General features: G+C 37.8%; 1 protein-coding gene across 6 annotated transcripts in view; it reads right to left on the reverse strand.

Annotated features, from left to right (window-relative positions):
- RAF1 (Raf-1 proto-oncogene, serine/threonine kinase) overlaps window positions 1-22,868 on the reverse strand; it is a 79,191-nt gene that overhangs the window by 48,124 nt on the left and 8,199 nt on the right. For 4 of the 6 annotated variants that reach the window (XM_068419838.1, XM_068419836.1, XM_068419831.1 and 1 more), the window contains exon 1: window positions 14,549-14,573. The exons of the other annotated variants lie outside the window; for them this stretch is intronic. In XM_068419838.1, the coding sequence (XP_068275939.1) occupies window positions 14,549-14,558 (10 nt within the window). In that variant the 5' untranslated portion in view covers window positions 14,559-14,573. Of the gene's footprint in view, window positions 1-14,548; window positions 14,574-22,868 lie in introns of those variants that run through there. 6 annotated transcript variants of the gene reach the window in all.

The raw sequence follows: 22,868 nt of genomic DNA on the forward strand, positions 1-22,868 counted from the left end.
TTTTTTCATGCATTGTAGAATTTAAATTGCATATTACTTTGCAACAATAGGACATCTTGTATATGAAGCTGTTAAAGCAGTATACTTGTTTTGCTGGAATGAAAACCATAGCACAGTCTGTTCACATTAATTATTTTTGTTGTTTTAGCCTGAACAAACTCTTAACTTTTTATCCATATCCAACTAAATGTGGTTGCTCTTGGGCTGCCTACGGTGTGTACTTTTCTCCCTTCTGTTCAGCATCTCTTCAGCCAAATAGTGAAGCTAAATCTTGGGAGTTTTTCTTTCCCTTATGAAAATAAGACCTGACTTCCCATAGGCACAACACGAAAGACACCTCCTTCCCAAAGCTTCAGTCTTTATCACCAGCCATAGATTAAGCATGTAGTGACTTCATTACTTCCCCGGAAAGACTGGATTCTGGAAGCAGATCCGTTTGAGCAATTCCTGCACTCAGAGAACCTGAGGGAAGTCAGGCTGTGAGACAGGGTCATGTAGGCTGGTGTATCTGCAGGTTCTAACCCCCAGCGATTTCCTTCAGTAAATCTTCGTCTCAGTGTAAAGTCAAGTCATGTACTTTATGATACAGAATGGACTGCCTGGTACAGACTTTATATATGCTGTTACTACCTCATGCTTCAGGATCTATTTTTAAATTCACATTCGTTTATTTACTTGCAGGGTCAAGACAATTTAAGTGCTTTAAGACAGTTACCAAGAGCTGTCATGCGAAGTTTCTTTTGTTATGTTCTACACACACCCCTGTGCATCCCCCCCCAGTGAGACACACTGCCTGAGGCAAATACTTTGTGCCATAGTTGCCTCCACAGTACTGCAAATGAATTTTGCCTTATCATCTGTTGACCACTTCTGTCTGTATATAAATTTATCCTCTTTATTTTTTCCTTTCTTTCTTATTTTTTCCTGCTTTAACATTTTCATTTGAGAAACATGTTTATCTAAAAAACCCATATGCAATTCCTTGTAATGTCAAGGACTGTAATCCTCTGCAGGTTTGTATATTCTTCCAGAATCAATTCCATCTCTAATACTATAATCCATCTATTACGTATTCATACTCATGTGGTTCTTGGGTTGTCCTTATATAAACTTAACAATAAAAACATTTGATGAAAACGTCAATTGCAATGGATTTTCAGTGCAAGTTTGTGTGAGAACACTTCAGAGTAAAATTGAAACAGATTTTGATTAAGCCATACAGTAATAAATAAGTTATTCTGAGAGCAGCTCTACAAACAGTAAGCAATAATCTCTTACTGGAAAAAAAAAGTGATATTAGCCTTTCTTCACTGATAATCTTACATGAAACATTCTTAAAATTTTCAACAAACTCTCCCCCAGTTTTCAGTCCTCCACATGCCCCTACTGTAATTTATGGTATTATAGATATCCAGTGTCTCTGGGCTTGTTCTATGCAGTGCAGCAGAGAATCTTTGCTTCTCCAATTTCAGTGCAATGCAATTTGCTTCTAGGAAAATTCAGAGGCACAGCACTACCCCATCCAGTTCTCTCAGACTCTTCTCCAGACAGGAGGAGTTAAGTTGCTTTCCTGAATTTTAGATACTCGTTTGCAGTACTTATTACCAAGATTTAATATTATTCTACTGTGAAAAGAAGTTGTGACACATGAGAATGCTGGTCATAACTTTGAAACCTGAGATTTAAAGCACAGCTCCTGCTTACAGACAATTGTCCCTGCTGGGTGACTCAGCCCGTGGCCATTGACTCATGTGCTGTTACAGACCTTGGCTACCTGTTTGCAAATGCAGTACAAGCTGACTGAATAAAATAAAAATATCACTAAGGCCATGTAGTTTCAAAGTGATATCTGTTCAATTGTGTCTGATAGGTGTAGTTGTATTTTATTAGGTAGCCATAGCTGTGGTTTCTCCCTGTAGCTGGACATATATTGGAGGGTTAGCAGTTAGATTCCCAATAGAAGGATTGAGAATCCGAGTAACCTTAACTTGCGTCACAGACAGAACTTCGGAAGCTTCAAAGAGGAGCGTAGGACACACACATTGAGTCAATTGTTATACCACCATATACTGAAAATATCAAAGCATGACAATCATTTTAGAGGAATGTTTTGTAAATGTAATGTGGAGATGCTGAACTGATGGGTGCCATCTGCACAGTGAATAAATACTGCGAAAAAAATAATCTAGGCTTTAATTTGTTGCTATTTGAACAGTCATTCCTACTTCATAGACCATAAACACAGCACTTTGATTTATACATGTATTCTATTTTTGAAACCTAACCAAACTGGTTTATTGGGTTTATTTTGACTTTCTGAAAAAGTCTAACCGCAATAAAATCTATTCAGAGCTAGGTACTACAGCTTAAAAATAACAAAGCATAAATAGCTCTTTCTTGACAAACATTTTTAGAACCCAGCCTGAATATATAATTGCTCAGCTGTGGAAGATTTTTTATTATACCTGATACAGAGCTACATAAAGAGACTGATCATCTGATTTGGCATGACCTCAAGCTACATGTTATTTTTCCTGTGCATGGACAGTTTCTTGTGTGTGTGGTAACTGAACTGCATTCAATACTTAGTTTCTCTAGAAGTTATTCATTGTAATAATGTACATTAGGATGGCAGCAAAATTTCAGTTTTCTATGAAGAATCACGAGTACTGAATCAGTAGCAGTAGGGTAAAATAGGAAGATGTGTGTACGTGCACATATGTATCTGACTACATCCAAGTGTGTGTATATATATAATGTTTAAAACATATAGAAGGATGATAGGCAACAAAAGAAAAAAATTAACTTCCCTTTATCTTTTCAAAAATCCGATTTGTTGTGTTTCTTCATAAAAAAGCCAAACTTTTTTTTATAGTTTTGATGAGGAACCTATTCTTGTTGTCCTATGTTTGTATTGTGTACAGAAAAACTCACTTGTGCTCTTTTTGACATAGCACTTGGCTTTTATCAAAGGTAGATTCTAAGAGACAAGGGACTCAAAAGCAGTCTAGCCAGCATATCTATCCAAGCTGCTCTCCAGCACTGCTGTTCCCAGATAAAGCCAGACTCATTAGAATATAGGCATGAGGGTATAAATACCTGGCATCATTCAAAGGTTCAGTGTATCTAGTAAGAAGACAAATTAAAAGTCCATTTTAGCAATGTGCTAAAATTCATGTACTAAGAGACATGGAACTTTCATTTACTGCTTTCTGTTACAAAAAGCGATGCAAAGGAAAAAAAAAAAAGTATTTGGCTTTCAGCACAGGCCTATTTATCCGTTGTCTTTCAAGTTCATCTCAAACATTCAGATAAACACAGATAGGTGATCAAAGGCATACATCACCTTTGGAAAATATACCCGTGTTGTAGCTAGCCTTTGATACTTCGTACCTCAATGTCATGTAGAGCGACTTGTGCTTAGAAGGGTATGACAATTAAAAACGATGTCGTAAGCGCATAACTTCAGAAACAGTACACTAATGAAAACATGAGAACAGTGAAAGATTATTATTATTAAGCTGATTAAGCTTGGTAGCTGTACAAGTATAACATATCTGTATAAAGCGTGCTGGTATTTCAGAGCTAGACTAAGGTACATGTGAAAATTTCAGTATGTGCTGATGGACCACATCTCTGTTACAGGTGTCACCATTATTCTTGTCAGCAGCAGAACGCATCAGTAGATTTCACCATGTGAAGCTCTGTAAGATGATACACCAGTGTAGGTATGCTATTTAAAAAAAAAAAAATTGCATATATATATGGCTAATTTAGTCTCTGATTATAAAGGTGGGGGTGTTTTTGTCCGATGTTTCATGTCATTTGTTAAGGCTTTGTTGTTACAAATTCATTTCTCTTAGACTGGACAGTGGTAATCACATTGATTATATGCATCAGGAGATGCTTTTCCTCCAATAGAAAAGTCTATTTTATCCTGTTTAAAGCTTCTAATACAAGGTGATGTTCATTTTAGTCTTATTTTTGTAAGAACTTCTTTTAAATTTCTTTTTGCAAGATAATAAAGACCCAAAACAATGCTATGAGCAAAACAACTAAATTACTCGAACAGTAATTAGCAAAGACATCAGGTCAAAGGAATGCAAACATACAAGTCTATTGCTATGCCTCACTGCAAACTCTAGTATGCTGCGTTAGTAGATTTGTTAAATCTTTCAGCAATTGCAGAGAAATGAGTATCGACATGTCTGGTTGTACCTGAGTATTTTTAATATTTTCAAGATGTGTATCTAATACTCAGATGTATTCAGATTAATTTATTCAGACATTCCTTAACTTCAGACTTATTTCTGGTGGAGACAGCAGCTTTCTATTAACAACAAATTATGTAAGCCTTTCTTCTGCATTTCACCTAAACAGAACAGTGACATAAGAACTTAAGAAACTGCTAAAACATTGCTGAGACATCAGGTTTATTTTATAGTAAGGCCAAATAAAAAAAAAAAAAAGAAAAAAAGAAAAAACAAAATTTTTTGGGGGACGAAAGCCTTGTTTTTCATAAAGTAAGCGTTGCTGACATCTTTGTGTTAGAGTAACCTGATTCTATGTTCACACACTGACTTTCCAAAAGGAAATGAAAAAAAGGTATTTTTTCCCTAACATATATAAAGTTGAATGAAAGGGAAAGAATAGCAAATTCTTGTTGCCAATATATATTTACTTACAATTCCAATTTGAGGTTTGATGACTTCAACATACCACCATTTTAATTCTTTTATATATGCCATGCTATTACCTTAATTCTAAACAGAATATTACTTGCAGTATTATAGGGTCAGTGGTGCTTTATGACGATTCTGTAATTAAAGTAAAGTTAAATCTTTCCTGAGGCAAGTAGGGTGAAATTCAGAAGCATTATTGCTATCTGAGGAGGATCAGTCGCTGAGAGATCACCCCAGGACGTGCTTGACAGATACACCTCTTTAAAGACTGCCGTTGAAAATAAACTAAGGTGGATTTTTTTCCTCCTCTTACGAAGGCCATACGGTGAATAAGGAACAGTATGACCAAAGGTATCTTACACTCATACGTGCAGTCTTCAGATGCTTTACACCAAAGTCTTGTATACTTGACCCAACACTCTCTGGGTAAATTCGCTGACTTTGTAGCTTTCAGGATCACAGACTTCAAAATTAGCTATTTTAACTAAGTATTTCAGTGAAACATTCAGTACGAAGCAACAAAGTTATTTCCCCAAGTAATGGATTTTGATTTATCAAGTTGTCAAGTAGGATCATGCTCTTAGCTGACAAGAATGCAAGCAAAAATATTTGCCCTTTTTTTTTCCCTAGGCTTTGTTTAGCATTTGATAACATACAGTCAACTAAGCTTATTCTTAAATATGTATTGGTGATTATAGACACAGTTTTGTTCAAATTAAATATTGCATATATTTATAAGCAAGTTTCCAGAATAACTGAAATACAGGATACCTTATGTATATTATTATAAATTAACTGTATTGTATATTAATATTTCATACCTGCTTTGTTTATATCTAGGAGAGTTCAGGATATTCCATTGAAAACAAAGGTCTAACCTCAGGTTTTTAGTGCTATCATAGTAAAGCATGTTCAAAGCAGTGAAATCTGATATTACAATATATCCCAATTCCTCTGGTATCCGGAGGAGAGTAGTGAGAGTTACCACAGTAAGCTCTAAGTTAAAAACGTTGAGTTATTGTACACGTGTTAGCCAGTATTTTTTATTTAAAACATGAGATTCAAGAAGCTTCCATTTATCAAAAGGAGTGAGAGATAGCAGCTAGTTCATACATTTGAAAAACACAATGAAATCTCACATCTAAGTGGCCAAAAGATAGAACAGGCCTATTCAAGAATTTCCATTTCTGTAGCAATCCTAGGAAATCTTTGGGTATGGGTAAGAAATAGGACCTGTTCTCATATTTGACACAATATAGTTCATATAAAATAATAGATCATAGATTTATTTAGTTTAATACAGGCCATGTAATTCACTTGAGTATTTAACTTAAACACGTGGAAAATCCTAGTTTCTCTTAGGGATAGGAAATAGACTCAAGTGATTAAAAATCTTCTGGTTACTTTTCCTGGTAGCTTTTTGTTGCTTGTTTTTGTAGGAAGTTAAGAATTCTCTGAGGAAAGCTCCAAGATGTTTGTATGGCTTTGTGAGTAACGGAAAGAATTTACAACAAAATCTGCTACTGCTGCATAGTGATATGGAACAACAAATAATAAAACAGCCAAGAAGTAAGGGTCGCTAAGACTCCCTTTCTATAAAATAGCTTTTCCTAGAGGAAAGTGGAGCTGCTGTAGAACAACTTATATGAAACATTTTGATGCTTGCCAAGGAAGCCTACCTTGGAATTTGGCCAAAAGCCAGTATATTCTAATTACCTTTACTTTGCAGTTTGTGTTCTGGGGAAGAAAGCGCCACTTGGAAGTAGCTAGTACTGTAGAATTTGATAATTCTGAGTAAATTCAGTTGTTCTGCTGGGCCAGAAACCTAAGCAGTCTTTCAAAAAAAAACCAAGAACATACTGAAAATGATGTTTTATAAAGGAAGACTTGACAAGGATGTAAAATGCTGGGTAGCCGAAGCTGAGCAGTATTACAAATAATCATTTATGTAGATTATTAAAAATAACAATTATTTTCTTACAAAAATAGGCAGTTTTCACATTGAATACTGCACTCTGCATTCAAGGAAAAGAAAGAATAGCAGTTTCAAGAAAACTTGTCATAGGAGAGAATATAGAATTATTCTTTCACGGTAACTTCCTGCATTAGAAAAACTTTCAAAGCAATATGCCATCTAAGTACTATTCTTACCACAACTATTTACTACAAGGCATAACACCCTTGGTCTTCATTAACATTTTAGAGTAAATGAATGTCATTATGAATGTCAGTCTGTCACACTGAAGCAGCTGTTGATATGCTATACAGGTGCTTTCAGCTACATTAGCATCTATCTTCAAACAGTCTAAACTGCTTTATTTTTAAGCTTAACCTGAACTTGTTCTTCTGATTTCCCATTGATACTACAAGAGTAAACAAAGAACAAAAAGGCTACTCTTATCAGGCAGCCTTAATCACTGCCATCAGTTCCAAAGTTGTTGCATCACCTGCACTGTGTTAGATGTATGCCACCCAGTATGCTTTCCCACTGAGAATGCCAGCTGCATTTATCTGTTTATAATTAAGAGGTTGCAGGGGGCTTTTCAATTCATAGAAGTTATAGAATTGGGCTAAAAAAGTTTTACCCGTTATTCTTACTAGAATTAGACACTATCAGACAGTTTTAACTGAGTCAGTCTTTGTAGTTCATTAGAGAACTTTTAATTTTTTGGCTTAATTTCCTGACACAAGCTTTCACTTCCAGCATAAGCAGTATGAGTACTAGCCTGCATACCAATCACAGATGGTGTGCTGAAAGCAAGTCACAGGTCTGATAATGAGGACAGCAGTTCATGGGTTTTGTCTGGGGTTAAAGCCTCACACCGCATCAGAGCATTTGGGCTCCATTCCTGACCGTCACATGGAGAAAGTGGGGTTAAGTTCTCTGTACCTCAGGTTTCTTCTCTAGAGAGGAAAAGTAGAAGCACTGCTATGCTTTAAGGCTTAGGTGCAATTTCACAATACACGTAACACAGTCTAATTATATACTGCTGCCAAAGGGACAGTCCCTTTTTCCCCTTTCAGCCCCAGCTGCACGTTTCTGCCACTTCTCTCACACTGGATCTAGCAGTCGTGACACTGCATGGCAACTCAGATTTGTATCTTTCCCTGACTAATCTCACAGTCCCAGCACTTCGTGATCAATGCAAGGGAAGGATGCTAGTGGATGAGGTGTGCGGAGACTGGAATCTCCCCATATGGCAACAGCCTACAGACCCAATTATTTCATTTGTGAAACAGCAGCCAGAGTAGTTAGAAACTCTGTGATCCCAGAGTTATCTTTTTGCATATGCAAAGCACATCTCAAAGGCTATACCTTCTCATTCATCTGTTTATCACACTGACATAAGCAGCAATATTGTTATATACAATCAAAGCTGAAGTTGCTAAGTTAGGTTTTTTTGTCTATTGTTCATAAATTCCACACGTTATAATTAATTTTCCCCTCTTACACTATAGGTATTGTCTGGTTTGAAAAAGGCCATATGGCTTCTTCAAAAGGTTATTAAAAAAAAGAACAATAGGAGTAAATAGGAAGGCAAGAAAGTTTGCTGATAAACACAATTTTCCAAGATAGCTGAGACAAACACATACATTGAAAAAGTGCAGTATTAGATTATGAAATAGTAGATTAAATCTTATGCAAGTAAATGCAAAGCAACAGTCTAGGAAAAGACAGCTTACATCATATGTAAACAGTAAGGGGTTCTGGTTTAGCTGTTGTCGACCAGATAAAGAGATGTGGGATTTACTGTGAATAGCTCCCTAAAAATGCCAGCTGAGTGCTCAGCCATGGTTAAGACAAGAAACAATCTTAGGAATTTAGGGTGAGAGCTGAGAACAAAACAGAACAGAGCACTTACTGCATTGTATAAGCCAAGGATGTGCCCCCATTTTGAATATAGCATGGAGATCTGTTCCTCTGCCAGAATACATGTTTAATAAAAGTAAAAGAGGAACAGAAAAGGGCAGCAGGGATTTTTAGAGATATAAAACAGCTTCTATATGATACACAACTAACTACATTAGGACTCTTCAGCTGGGAAAATCAAAGGATGACAGAGAAAAATGAAGTTATTTTCACAAGACAAGTACCTCTCACATGCCTATATAGTCATCTCCTAGAGACCAAAAAGATAGATTTGAATAAGAATTAGGCAAACTCAGGAAGCAGGTACTCTGGTGTGTATTTGTAGGCATTTCCTAGCCTGGGTTCTCACAGCACTTCACAAACCCCAACAACCCAGTGACAGGTGATTAGCAAGGGTGCTGTAAACAAACAAAAAAGTGTTTCCCTCCTGCTGTGACCTCCCATGTTACAGCAAACAGTGTAAGGTTTTCCTCAATTAGACACTGCTTTTCTATTCCTGTGCATTTGAGTCTTTTATAGTTTCATGCTTTCTGTAAGTTGCCTTTTCGGTTTTGTGTTCACCTTACTGTGATTTTATATTTAGAATACCAGAGCCAAGGGCTTTCAAATTCTCATTTAGAAACAACTTAACACTTTTTGACAAATGACTTCTTGCAGTTAATAGTGCTCTTTTGTTCTGCGGTTTATGCTGCTTAGGTTTGGAGGGAAAGATCCTGTCAGCCTTTTTTTTTTTTTTTTTAATTAAGTCAGTAGATGATGTTGAGTCTCTGGAATAGCATCTCTAAACTCTAAACCACCTGCATGCATTTTGTCCTTTTAGCTGTTACTTCAAAATGAAAACAGAGATTGATTTGCCTAAGGGCACATGGAGAATTAATGAGGGAGATCGGGAACAAAATTGAGGAGCAAAGCCTGGCAATCTGTTGTTTCAATATCCAACTACACAACGTCCCCCCATAATTCTTACTGTATAACAACAATAATCTTGGCAACAGTTATCCTGCAGTTTCACTATACTGCCAAACACTTACAGCTACACGAGATATGCTAGAGTTGAACAATGTTGAAATATCCTTACACATCAAGATTTTGGCTTTGTATTATCTCAGTGCAGACCACAATTAAAGCAGAACATATACCCTATTGACAGGGTACAACTGGACAGTTCTAGAACTAATTTACAAAGCAAGTGCCTTCCACTTGGGTAATGGGACCTCTCCAATTTGACTACCACATTCAGGGACATTTGTGAACTGAATTACCAGATTTCAACTTACACACATCTCTGAAATATTAAAATACAGATCTTAAATGTTTTACTACACGTAGCAAGTACATGAAGTACAATAGAATTACACAGCAAATTCCCACCAACAAGGTATATACACAGTTGCTTTGAAATTAATTCTACTTTTACAAAATGCAGCCAATGTTACAAAAATATTATTGTAGTTTGTCACTTTTAAGTGACAGCATCTCAGTTAAGTAATTTCAAGATATTTTCACCCCTTTCCTATTTCTGATCTATGCTGATCTGATTTTGCTTGATTTCCATCCCGAATGGCTAGTTGATTACTTTCCTCTTAGTTCAATTACTGAAATACCAAATGGGCAGATTTTCTTTGTCTCCAAAATGTGCCTGAAGTACACAGTTCTGACTAATCCCAGTTTGACCAACAGAAAAAGTAATCCATCTATTGGTATACATTACTTATAGTTTAAGTCATACGCATTGCCTAATTTGAAAAGCATTTAGGACACAAGATTTAGATCCAGATCTATTCTCTGAATGCTCCGTAGTTGTGGGAATCTTGATCTACTAATCCAGGAATGCCTAGGCTGCTTAGAAAAACTCTGGCTCAGATTTAGTGATGCTCTTGTTCCTCCACAAAATCCTCGATGCTCTTGTTCCTCCACAAAATCCTCACAAAGTTCTGGAGAGTGCATGTTTTGCCTTGCTCGACCTTGGTTTAATTAAGTAGGATAAACACAGTTGTTTCTCCAACACCCAGATACTGATGGAAAAAAATAGCAATATGACAAAAATACTTAGAAAAGTTTTTACAGTGAGGCAGAAATCCCATCCGGTTTAATTTGAAGGGTTAAAAAGCTGTTCTGTATTTACAAAAATTTTGCAAGTCACCTGAAAACCCTTGACAGGTATATCCTAAAGAAACATCTGGGGTGTTAGCTTCTGGAATAAATATACATGGAGTATATAAAGAGATGATGGTCTCTGAGTTTTTGTTTATACATAGCACTTCTCTTGGCAACACAAAACAGCATAAAAGTGTGCAGCATGTTTTAAAAAAAGCAAGTTTTAAAGCACACAGGATTGTCATCCCAGACTGCTCACAAAAAAAAAAAAAAAAAAAAGACAAAAAGGAGGGTTGGGAAGAAGAAAGAATTAACTTTTTCCCATGCAGGTGTCTGGAAAGTATAGCAGACTCCACCCGACATAGTAAACAGACAGTTTACAGAAAAGCCAGGCTAAAAAGAGAAGTAAAAAGAGGAACTCTGCAGTCAAAAAATACAGAAGTTCACTAACTAAATAAATGTTCAGTGTTAAAATTTATCATCCTGATTCTAGGAACTAAGTGATATGACCGCAGGCTACAAAAATAGCCACAGAAGGAGTCACATGGGGTGATGTAATGTGAACATGGAATAAATCCTTGCTTTTTTTTAAACTGAAAAAGTTATGTTCGGTGAAACGCTAGGAAAAACACAAACCAACAAAGAGGTTAGCCCTAGTGCACTGAATCAGGTCAAGGGCAGCATTCATCTGGATGCATTTGATGCTTACATCAGTATCCCACAGTAGAAAAATCTTGTACTAACCTCGGCCTAACAGTGCAAAGCACTGCACAGAAGTAATGGATAAGACTTTAATTTCTGGAAAGGTTACTCTGCATTAAATGTGTCATCATATAACCACTTATTTTCTTCTGTTCAAGGACAGAAATAGATACAAGAGTGTTAAGCAACCCCATTATGAGGTTCTGTCCTCATGAAGGAGGTTCATGGCTTCTCAAATATGAAGGATTTTTAATCTGTTGCTTTTCTACCATATGCTCTTGTAAATAAAGATACCCAGGAAATCTGAGATATAGCAGAGAGCAGTGGTTGGCATTTCAGTTTTGCCAGCCTGCACTCCCACTCCTGTAGTAATATGCTCCAGGATAAGGTTTTCCAAAGTCTGAAGTATTTTGAAGAGACCTTATTAAAAACATAATCCTAAAGCATTTCTAAGGAAGCCAGAAAGAGAAAATAAAACAACTTTCAAGATTTCCATTAGAATATATTGGAAAACACACACCACAGTGCTGAGCTGTGAATGGTTAAAGAAAATTAATAGCTGTATGCAGTGTGCTAATGCACTAATGCAAGCAAAGAGCGTCATTTCATATGCCCTGGTGCATGAGATCATTGGCCAAGTGGCTGGATATTTCAAACCACATGAGAGGAGCATTGCTCCTTCCAGCATGGAAAGAGGCCAGAAAAGGAAAAAAAGAAAAAAAAAAAAGAGTTTAGAATCTCCTTTAAGAAAAAACAAAAGAAAAAATTGGCCCTGCTATGACCTGCACATGACTTGCCAGGTCTGTCTTTTAGAACTGGTATTGAATATAAGTTAGCCTATAAATAGATTCTGTGTTATCTTGTCTTTCTGCCACACCGTAACACTATTGAGGAGTTCAGCAACAGACTCGTTTGACTTCGGAGTCTGTCATAGCTCCTGGTTGTTGAAGTTACTCTTCTTATCCAGCTCCGTTAATTCCAGGGTTTTTTTCTTCTAGAGTGCTTGAACATTCAAGTGTCTTTATGCCATTTCATTCTCGTCATAGAACTAGGTGTCAATAAGGTAATAATGTGGTTTTAAGATGAAATGCACAATAAAAATATATACTGCAATATTATAACAAATTTTAGATTATAATGAGCACAACTACAAAGGCATTGGATTTAAAGCAGTGAAGGGCTCAGATTGTGGCTCTACCAGAAACTAGTCAAGACACTTAGGTGAGTAACTGAAATATGCTTAAGCAGATGTTAATTGCTTTACTGGCTCTGAGACTAAGTTAAATACAAAAGAGAGATTTTCAAGAATGCCAAAATTACTTTTAGTGAAAGCACATCAATTGGGAAGAACTGTGAAGTAGCAAGGCAGTGACAGGGAATATCCATTGTTAGCCACTCCTGTAGCTTCAAAATCATTGGATCAAAACTGTGGTATTACACACACACACACACACAAAAAGATTAAAAAATCCTGTTTAAGGATTAGATCTGTCACTTGGGGAGGGTTGTTTGTTTCTACTCCCTCAGCTATCCCCGAGAGATGAGGGGATAGCGTATGTCTCTATTACCACCGTTCTCAAGTTTACTTGACCTCGAATTCAACAGCTTTTTCACACCTCCACATTTCATTCTTCTCTAACAGGGTTAGTTCTGCTTCCTGTCCTAGCCCTACTGTTCCCACTGCTCCTAGCAGTACAGAAAGAAGGAAAGCAGCTTTTCAGAAGAGTTCCGTCCTGTGGAAGGCTGAAAGCCACAGTGGGGCTGGAACTTCTCATATCCTCACAAGACTGATACCAGTCTTCACCAGACTCCCATGAGTCAAGGAAGTCACAGGACTTGGCGACACTGAACTAGAAAGACTGAGGTGAAATTGTCAGCTCTGCTGTGAGTTTTGCACATGTCCATGTACTTGGGCTATGTCTAAAGGGCTCTGAAAGAGCCATCTCCAAAGCAGCTGTAAGCACAGTCCACCTGAGCACCCATACCTACTGCCCTTCTGCAGGCTGCTAACCTACTGCATGTTTACCAGAATATGCTCCAGCTATGCCCAAAGCTGGAACAGAGAGGTTCGAAGCCTCTGGAAGACAGGTCATGCTGCAAAGGCAATCTCAGAGGCAGTCTCTGTGAGATATTAGAGACAGTTTTAGTCTCCAACTTTCAGTCTTGCTCTTTGTTCTTACTTTACACTTCCATACCTCAGTGAGGAAGGATGAAGCAAAGATAAGCTAAACATCATAAGACTCCTGGGTATTACTCATTATTAATGAGGACTCATTTCTATATTTTAGAACACATTTGGAAAATGTTTTGTTCAGTGAGGGTCCATAGCCTCCTGATGCCTTGATTTTCTACCCTTGAAATGGAAACAGGCATGCTTCCCTTTTCTTTCAACACTTTCAACTGTTTATGAGGCATAAACATTGGTTACATGAGGGACATACTCATTCATAAGCCAGAATTCCTGCTAGCATTGGATGTAACTGGAATATCGACAAGAAAAATATCTCTACTGCCTGCTAACACTGGAAAGCTACAAAAAACCCTCCAACCAGCAAACTGTGTTAATGAAGAGTGAGGCATTGGAAAACAACAACAAAAAACCCCTTTAACACTTTGAACAGGAAGAAGTATTAAAGAGCATACTAGAATAGGAAACAGAACTGCTTACTACATAAAGTTCCCACTTCAGCTATGAATTGGCTGTATTAGTGTTATTCCACTTCTGGTGGATGAGAGGCAAAGCATACAGTGGAAGTCAGGCAGGAGTAAACCTTACTGACATTCCTGGGCCAAGCAGATGTAGGTGCCCATGCACACTAAACTTCACACCTGCAAGAGAAAGTCCCCTCTGCAAATAACATTCTCCTTCATCTGAGGCATCTGCCTCCCTTCTTTGCCATGGGGCATGGGGAGGGAAGAGGGAAAAAGACTCTCAGTAACCAGTAGAGAAACTCATCATAGAAGGGCATGCTCTCCAAAAGCATATACACACATATCCTAGGAAAAACTGTTTCTGATTTAAGTTTAATATTTTTTTTATTGCATTCTTACCCTCATAGCATTTGTACATTTGTTCTAGAGATCTGTAAAATCTCATATGTCTACCTAGGAAGAGTTTTGCTGGCATGCTTGCAGCATAAACAGGCTGCTTTTGCTGTCCAAAACATAAACAGAATCAAAATTAAGAGTTACTCACTTCTCAGCATGCTGAGCTGACATTATAATACTCTGAACATTGCACTTTTCTGGCTAGCAGCCCTGTTTTCCCTGTGGCCTGTAAAAGAAGGAAGAAAATTAACACTCAGCTCAGAGTGTTGCAGAGATCCTCAGTTGCCCCTCTGAGATTATTGTATAGAGGCTATTTGGTCCAAAATTGTAAGTGTCTGAGAAGTATAAGATGCAAATGCCATCACGAATCAGCAAGTTCCCTAAAGAATAAAGCTGATTACCACTTTGTTTCCAAGCTGTCCTATGACATGCAGTTTTCTCTTACTTTGACTCATCTAATCTTTTAACGGGGAGGACAATTAAACACTGTTGAGATATAACATTCCAGGAGTTCTGGAGAATAGCAGGTAGTATTGCTTACAAATGTTTTTTTTAAAATGTATGCAGGCTTCCAGTGGGAAGTTTAAAATAAAAAGCTACGTGGCAGTAACTTCTGTTGAATTCTCTGGCCACGTACAAGTTTCTGTTCACGTTAAGCTCTGCTCTCCTGAAGCCAGTCATATAACAACGACTCGATGTTTACTCCTGCAAAGGGAAATTCTTCCACATATCATTAGTGGTATGGCTCATCCATGATATAATCTTGGTCTGGCTTGAGGAACAGACTATAATCCCTGACAAAGTCCTTTGAAGTTTGACAGTACAGTGTTATTAATTCTCATGATTCTACCAAGAGTAGAAAGATTCTGTCCTGTGATCCAGCCAGTCTTTTGGAGATCTCGCAGCTCCAGCTCTCACATCATTCAGCCCTGTGTGTGGAAATTCCCTTTGACTATCTGCCACTTCCATCTCCTGGGGGACAGCATCTAGGTCATTACTTCACAAGGCAGATGGACCTTTCTTTCTCCCCTTCAGTACCCAATATGATTTTTTTCAGCTGAGGTTAAATGGGAAGCAGAATCATTAATGCAGCCCTCATAGGAAAAGAAGCAGAACATGTCCAGAAGTCCAGGCCAGCCCTCATTCCTTCTCCCTACCGTTCCTGCAAACAGTGGGTCAGTTGGGCTTTGCTCTCCCTCTCAGTGTGGAGGTGGACTGAAGAACACTTGGGGTTTTGTCTGTTTGACTGGGGGACTCCAGTCTAGCAGCCATCTCAAACCCGTGGTAAAAGCAGGTGCATACTGCAACCCACAAGGAACAGAAATGTAAATAAGGGCATCATCTAAATAAGGGCATCAAAACCATCATTAAATGAAAGCTGGCTACCATAAGTATTGGTGAGGGATGTTGTCATCAGGTGGATCTCTAACTGATGTAAGCGGATAGGATGGTGGAACAGAATGTGGGGCGTTACTGGAAGCCTTTATTATCAGGCACTTTCAAAAGTTCCTGTACCCCAAAGGCAAACTGCATTCTGTACACTTAGGAGAATTGGCAACATTACAGACTCAAGTTCAGAGTGCTGGGATAATCAAATAAATACATATACAAACACACTCCAGATGCTTTTCTTGGTTTTGTTGTTGCTGTTGTGGGAGTTTTCTTCCTTGGGATATTTTGGGATCCAGCCTGTGCTTTTAGAGGTTAATTCTGCAATACCAGCACCAAATTTATAGTTGAAGATATTCTCTAGCTATTCAACATGGAGAGCCTATGCCCAGCTAGTATAAAGAGTGCTGGCTGAAGGTTAAGTAATTGAAATACAGAAAGTGGCATGAAGTCATAGACGTAGAACTCGGTCATTAAGATACAAGAAAAGAATTCAGAAAACAATACTCATGTTGGGTTTGCTTTTTCTTCTTTCTCTCCCCCGCAAAAAAAAAAAAGAGAAAGGTTTAATCTCTCCTTTTTAGTGATGTCTCCAAGACTAGATCATGAGGGGAAAAGAGAAAATGAGTTATGATCCATTCATTTTACCATCACAAAAATGTACTGGAGGAGGAGGAATCTGGTCTTTTGGATTCTACTTAGTATGAAAGGGGATGGTGCTAGCGGAGAAAGAGTTAGTTGAAAACCCTTGAAAAATGAAGATTGCTGTGATGCTATATACAAAAAGCTCAAGTAGGATGCTTCTGCTTTAAAGAAAGTTCTCTGCTGCTTCACCTTACTGAATAATGCAGCTACATAAACCTATTTACAGTGTGAACTGCAAGTTCGACATATATGTGTATTAGCTTTCTTCAGGTTTTACTTTTTAATACTTTTATCTGAAGGGAGGAATCCAGGCTTAGTTAAGCTGTAATGATTGCACATCTCCTATTTCCTGGCTTGCGTCCCATAACAGTGCAACTGTATTTGGAATCTGCAAAACAGTTCTTTCTGGATTAGAAGTTACTCAGTCATGGGGTAGAAGTGTTTTGGGAAGAGCCCCCCCAAGAAGTTTTAGAGGGTAAAGCCAAGACCATTTTGAAGCTTGTCAATAAAACAAAACAAACATTAGGGGTAAAGTCTCTTATCTACATGCTAGGTCCTCAGGTTCTGCCATAACAAAGTTGGATACCCAAACCCAGATCTGGTGGCTGGCTTTCAGTAAGTCTTTCAGTCTCTCCTGATGGAACTGGTTTACTGTGTATAAATACACATGAATAGGAGCAAAATCCTGGAACTTACTTTGTCCCAAGCAATTGGCCTCCATTATTTGATAATTTGGAATGAAGGAACGACTCTCATCTAAACCAGAAACTTTGTCTTGGAACACTGAAACCTTGCCTGACAAAAGCTTCACCAAAATAAATTCATTTCCATGCAAAACTTTTGGCTTTGAATCTCATTTTTCAATGAAAAAGCATTTTGTTGAAAGATTCTTGATGAGTTCTCTTTCTGAACAGATACGTTTTGAGTAATCACTGTGTAGGACAAGGAAATATTTGAAAATCATGAGCTTCATCACTGTCATCCAACAGATGGATTTTTGCATAAGTAATTAACTTGAAAGAAATATACATAAACATTCTCTACTGGTTCGCAGTTATTTTCAGGGTATAGCGAGTAATCTTAACACTGCATCTGAAAGCAGCTGCAATTTATAGATGAGTAATCTTTGCATATGAATAGATTTTGATCTGTGTATGACTAATTTCTACTTCTTCTGAAAGAGATTAAACATCCTTTGCTTCCTGTTAGAAAGCAATTACAATTTATATGGACAATTGCCTTTTTTTTTTTTTCTTGAAAGAAATATTGCATTTGTCAGTATTGAACACTACAGTTAGATTGGAAGCTGTATTTCATTCTTGTTCAGTTGCTTTTGATATTACACAACAAATTCCACTGGAGCAGGATCTTAAGGCCCATCAAGTGATAATTTATGGGACTCTGAGCAGTTAAATTATATGAACACAGGAGAATCTGAATGTTTTGAATTATCTTTGTGCTTATTTCAAAACAGATACATAAGTCCTTTTTCATTCAAGTCTTACAATATATGCTACACTGTGAGAGAAGACGTGATCACAATATATCTGTGCCAGTTTGAGTGTAGGTAGAACAAGTAAAAGCAACAGTGAAGATAAGTTATTATGGATGTCAATCTAGAAAGCAACTTTAATATATACATATTCCCTGGGGGCTACTAGAAGTGTTTATGCTTAAGATGACTCCAGTCAGTTTTATTGACCTTTAGACATGTAAGGATATTAAAGAAAGACATGCCTACCAGTCCTCTAATACAGCCTTCTCTGAGGGTGCTGATACACCCTCGGTAGGTAACTGAAGTGCAACATTTGAATAGGTTCGATGTTTATGATATAGAACTGTTCAAGAAGTTACTGCTAACAGGATTTATTGGATATTTCAATCTCTGGGCATAGTTACTGGCACTAAGATTTCTGAAATACATTTTTCTTGCATAGTCTCTGGTCACCATTTGCACAAAAGTTACTGTAAACAAGACAAGCATCACTAAATACCCAGTTTCTCAATAATTTTTCCCTCCCCTAGTGGAAGACTGACTTGAATATTCTATGTCGTATTACTACAGCATAGAAGAAGGACCACCAAAGCTCTGTTAACATGGCCAGTATGTTTTTCTTTCCCATCTGGCCTTTTTAAAGAAGAGCACAATGTGGATATAAAAGGTTTCCACAACTGTGTTGAGAAGAGCTGTGAAATTCTGCATTTTGCTTGTTGAGTAGGAAAAATAATTTTAATGCACTGATAGCTGGAGACACTTAAGCAAGGAGATCATATCTTTTTGTAATCCAGGATTTAGTGTGTAATTGAAACGAGGCGAATAAAAAACCTGTCTTTTGAAGACAAGATGTCTCTATTGAGTATGCATCGACTCACATTTGGAGATACAGGATACAGAAAGGTGGGACTTGGTGCAGTTTGTCACAATCAAGGGGGCAGGGTGCAATATCTTAAGTGACATTTTTCATATAAATTGATAGCTAATAATATAAAGGCGTGGTGGGTGTGGAAAATAGGAAGAGAAACAAACACTGGATAAGAATATTAGTGTGAAGGCTACACTGGTACTTCAAGCACAAAGCATTAATTTCACCAAACTCTATCAAAGAATGATGGTCCTACTGACTCCATGGTTTATCTCTAGTATCTTTGTCCATAAGTAAACACTTCAGTCAGTAATTTCTTTCATTTACAATGATCCTGATCAGAATGAGTGCTTAGTATGTAACATGGCATCTATTTAGACTTAAGAAAAGTGGCATAACAACCAAATTTGAATCTGGACGATTATATAAACAATATCACACAAGCTTCTGAGTAAGACCTAAATGTAACAGTTCTTCATTAGCCCGCACACAAGAATTTGAGTAATTCTTAAGTGAAATAATAAATTTCCCACAAGCCCTTGTTGGCAAATGAACTTTGACTAGAAGTAGCACATGCTCATGTGAGTTAGAAATTCACAGATTCATCAGCTCTTTAAACAATATTAATTGCTTGCATACTCCTGAAGGAAATTGGGCTGTCATGGCATTCCTTCAGCTTTGTGTCTGTAAGGAGAACTGGGTCAAAGAAAGAACCAGAAAGAGGTAGGCTAAGCATTTATTTTGGGTTTTGAGACTATGAGGAAAGGACTGGGAGCTTTCAGCAATATGCAAAAGAACCCAAATGCAAAGCCTGTGAAAGAAACCGGATTCAGAAAGGTGCTGGAAAACTCTTTGTGGGAGGCACTCACTCTCAAGATTGAAGAGAGCAATTAAATCCAGGAAGCTGGCAGGGAGACTGGGGTGGGTGGGTTAGGTGGAATGGAGTCAGGTTTTGGTTTGTTTTTCACAGCACTAGACTAAGCTAGTTCTTACAGCTCCATTCTGGCGAGTGGATGTGTCATTAATCAGCAAGACAGGATACTATAAACTTGATTTTGAAATTGAGGGCTGCCTGTCTGCAAGGAGGTAGCTATTATCATCCCTCACTTTTGTAGCCAGAGGAAACGGTTCCCTCACGTTGCAGCCACTTTCTACAATAGATGCTCAAGTCGCATCTGGTTCAGTTACTCTCTTACATCCCTTGGCTACTATTTCCTTCTGTACAGTAGAAGGGAGCAGCAACGTGAAAAACAACATAGGAGCAGGATGCTTTTAACTATCCTAATGTGACCTCAGAGATCTGTGTATTAGAATGTGCTCAGAGAAATTATGGGGAAGTGATTTCCCTTGCATTCACTCACATACATACACAGAACTACACTAATCTGGGTATTCTAGACAGATTTGAACTCCTCTTAAAGAATTCAATCCTATGTAAATCTAAATTTAATATTAATGAAGTAGCATATCATTAATTTGAGCATTCTTACTCATCTTTCAGATACAGGTTCCTTCAATTACATTAGGAGAAAGGAGTGATTATCAAATCTGCTTTTTTTTTTTTTTCATCTCAGTGCATAGGATCATCAACTTTGTAATGAAATCTAGCAGTATTTTCTCAGGAATAAAATCACTACGAGAATCCCCTCCTCTACATGCCCATAAACTCCCAAAGTGTTACCTGCCATTCACAGTATAGGGGCAGAAACTTTGATGGGAAAGAGTTAATCTGAGCAGAGGAAGATAAAATAGCCAGTTAGGCTGCATATCCACTAGCTTGTAAACTAACTGCAAGGACTGTGTAAATTCCTGAGCTCTGGTTACTGAGTGTGTTGCCACGTAGGCTTCAAGATCTGCATACTTATAAAGTATTTCTAAACAGTATTTATTTAATGTATAAGCTGAATACATTTGAGTGGGGCACAAAACTGTCACAAGGGTCTCTTATATACCTTGTGGAAACAAAGAGTTAGAGCTGTCTCCAGTCCATGTATAAAATTAGTTATGGTATTTAAAACTGTTCACAACGAACACAGCACCAATTTATTATACATTAAATGCTTAGCTCTCTCAGGATAGTAACCATATAGTTTTGTACTTAGTGAGCAATATATGATACACTATTCAAAGTAAAACCATATCCACTACTTGAAACCCTTGTTCATGACAAAACAACATTTATAAATGTATAGCCAAATTTAATATATAATCTGAAGACCAGAGCTGCTTCTGCACCTTGAAAACATTATCTTTGATTAAGTAGTGATTACAATCTTCCCTCACATAAAAAATATAATACATATGTGTATATATATTTATGTATATAATTTCAAAATCAAAGCCTTGTACTTACTGCATCTTCTCCTGCATGTCATCTGATGGCATTGGGAACAGATCCCAGCATCCCAGAATGCAGCTTGGCAGGTATTAGTCTCCTGCATATAATGGGCTCTCTAATTGCAATGCATTTTTTTCCCTTTTGAACTAGCTAACCTGTAATTTTTCTTGGTATCTGCCCAAAGCTTTATGAAGTATCTGATACACCTAAGGAATTCCTCATCTGCTACAGGTGACTTCAGATTGGGAGTTGCCATCACCAAATAAGAATGAATCTACATGTAACCAGGTTTCAATAATATCCCCAGGAAAGAGAGATCACTCATGCTTCCATTTTTATACTATTTAGTAGTTCTTATGAGAAGAACAGGGAAGCCTGCATGCAAGTCTCTTCCCCTGAGCTCCAGCACAAGACTGAAGCTGAGAGATTCTGATCATTAAGCAAGTATTGACTTGATTTAATAAGGCAAGAAGAACCTCAACGAGCGATTGCAATTGCTGCTGCTACCCACTAGCTTCAGGTGCTTAGCAATTCAGCAGATCAGCAATGAGTATGCTTAAGCTTGACGCACTTTTTCTTCCCCACTTTGCAAAATCAGGGTTATTCATGTTATTTTGCATTTGGCACTTTGCACTCAGGCAAATGCATTACAATAAAGTATCTTCCACTGTCACAATTTGAAAAGATTCTGCTATGCCTAAGCTGTTAAAAGTCAATGTATATTTACCAGTGGGGAGGAGGCTACAGAATTAAATGCAAATTAGCATGCAGTGATAATGGGTCTACAGCAGGAAAAAAAAAAAGGGGGGGGGGGGTGCTTGAGCTAAAATACTACCTCTTCCCTTTTCCTCATTTTGAGAAACAGTGAATTAGCCCTGCCTTCTGTTCCTTCAGCTGCTCCTATGGCCTCTTCTTCCTGCTGGCATCCTGAGTAGCAGATAAGAGCCTTACTGTCCTTACCAGCTGTCTCTTTTCTCCAGATTAAGATAGTGGTTCTGGGTGGCCTACTTGTCTGTCAGTGGACAAAAGCCTGCCCTCTCACTTAGAGGGTAAACACGTGGCTTCTCTGGGAGTGGAACTACTGTGACCACTGTAGGACTTTTTCTTCAGCTGTTTCCTCTGTTGAAGATGTATGTTCTGCAGTGCAGCAACTTCATGGACTTCTCCTTCTGCAAGAGCATAGAGGGGAGGCACAGAGGTTGCTGTCTGCCTTCCTTTTTTTTTCTATTATCATGCCCATTCTTTCATTGTGGCCTCTGCCTTGTTCTACATGGAGGAAAGTAGACAAGAATCCTGTGAATAGCACAGGACAAAGACAAACCAGGCTTTTCACTCAATATACACGAGCTTTGGGTAGAAAGTCAATTCTCTTGTGGAGAGATGAAATATTTCCCTAAAATATTATCCATCTGGTCTACTGGGCAAGATAATACTGCACTAGAAATACACAGCCTTCCCCCAGTAAACCATTTCCTTTTGTTTGTAGTCAGTCATTAGACAGGCCCTGTGTGTGCCATGGTACAGTGTTGTTCTGCTTCTGGAAAAGCCTTTTTTTGTACTGCTAGCAAGGCTCCACTTACCAATGCAGGTGTATATCCATGCAGATTCAAATAAAAAATAACGCATTGCATGTAAGCCAAATGCAAAATCCTGTAGTGAAGAAACTAGACTGAGAAATCACGTGCACAATCTAGACAATGCAGAATGAATGTTGCAAAACATGCTAAGACAAC

Source organism: Nyctibius grandis, chromosome 29 (assembly GCF_013368605.1).
Source record: "Nyctibius grandis isolate bNycGra1 chromosome 29, bNycGra1.pri, whole genome shotgun sequence".
Lineage (NCBI taxonomy): Eukaryota > Metazoa > Chordata > Aves > Nyctibiiformes > Nyctibiidae > Nyctibius > Nyctibius grandis.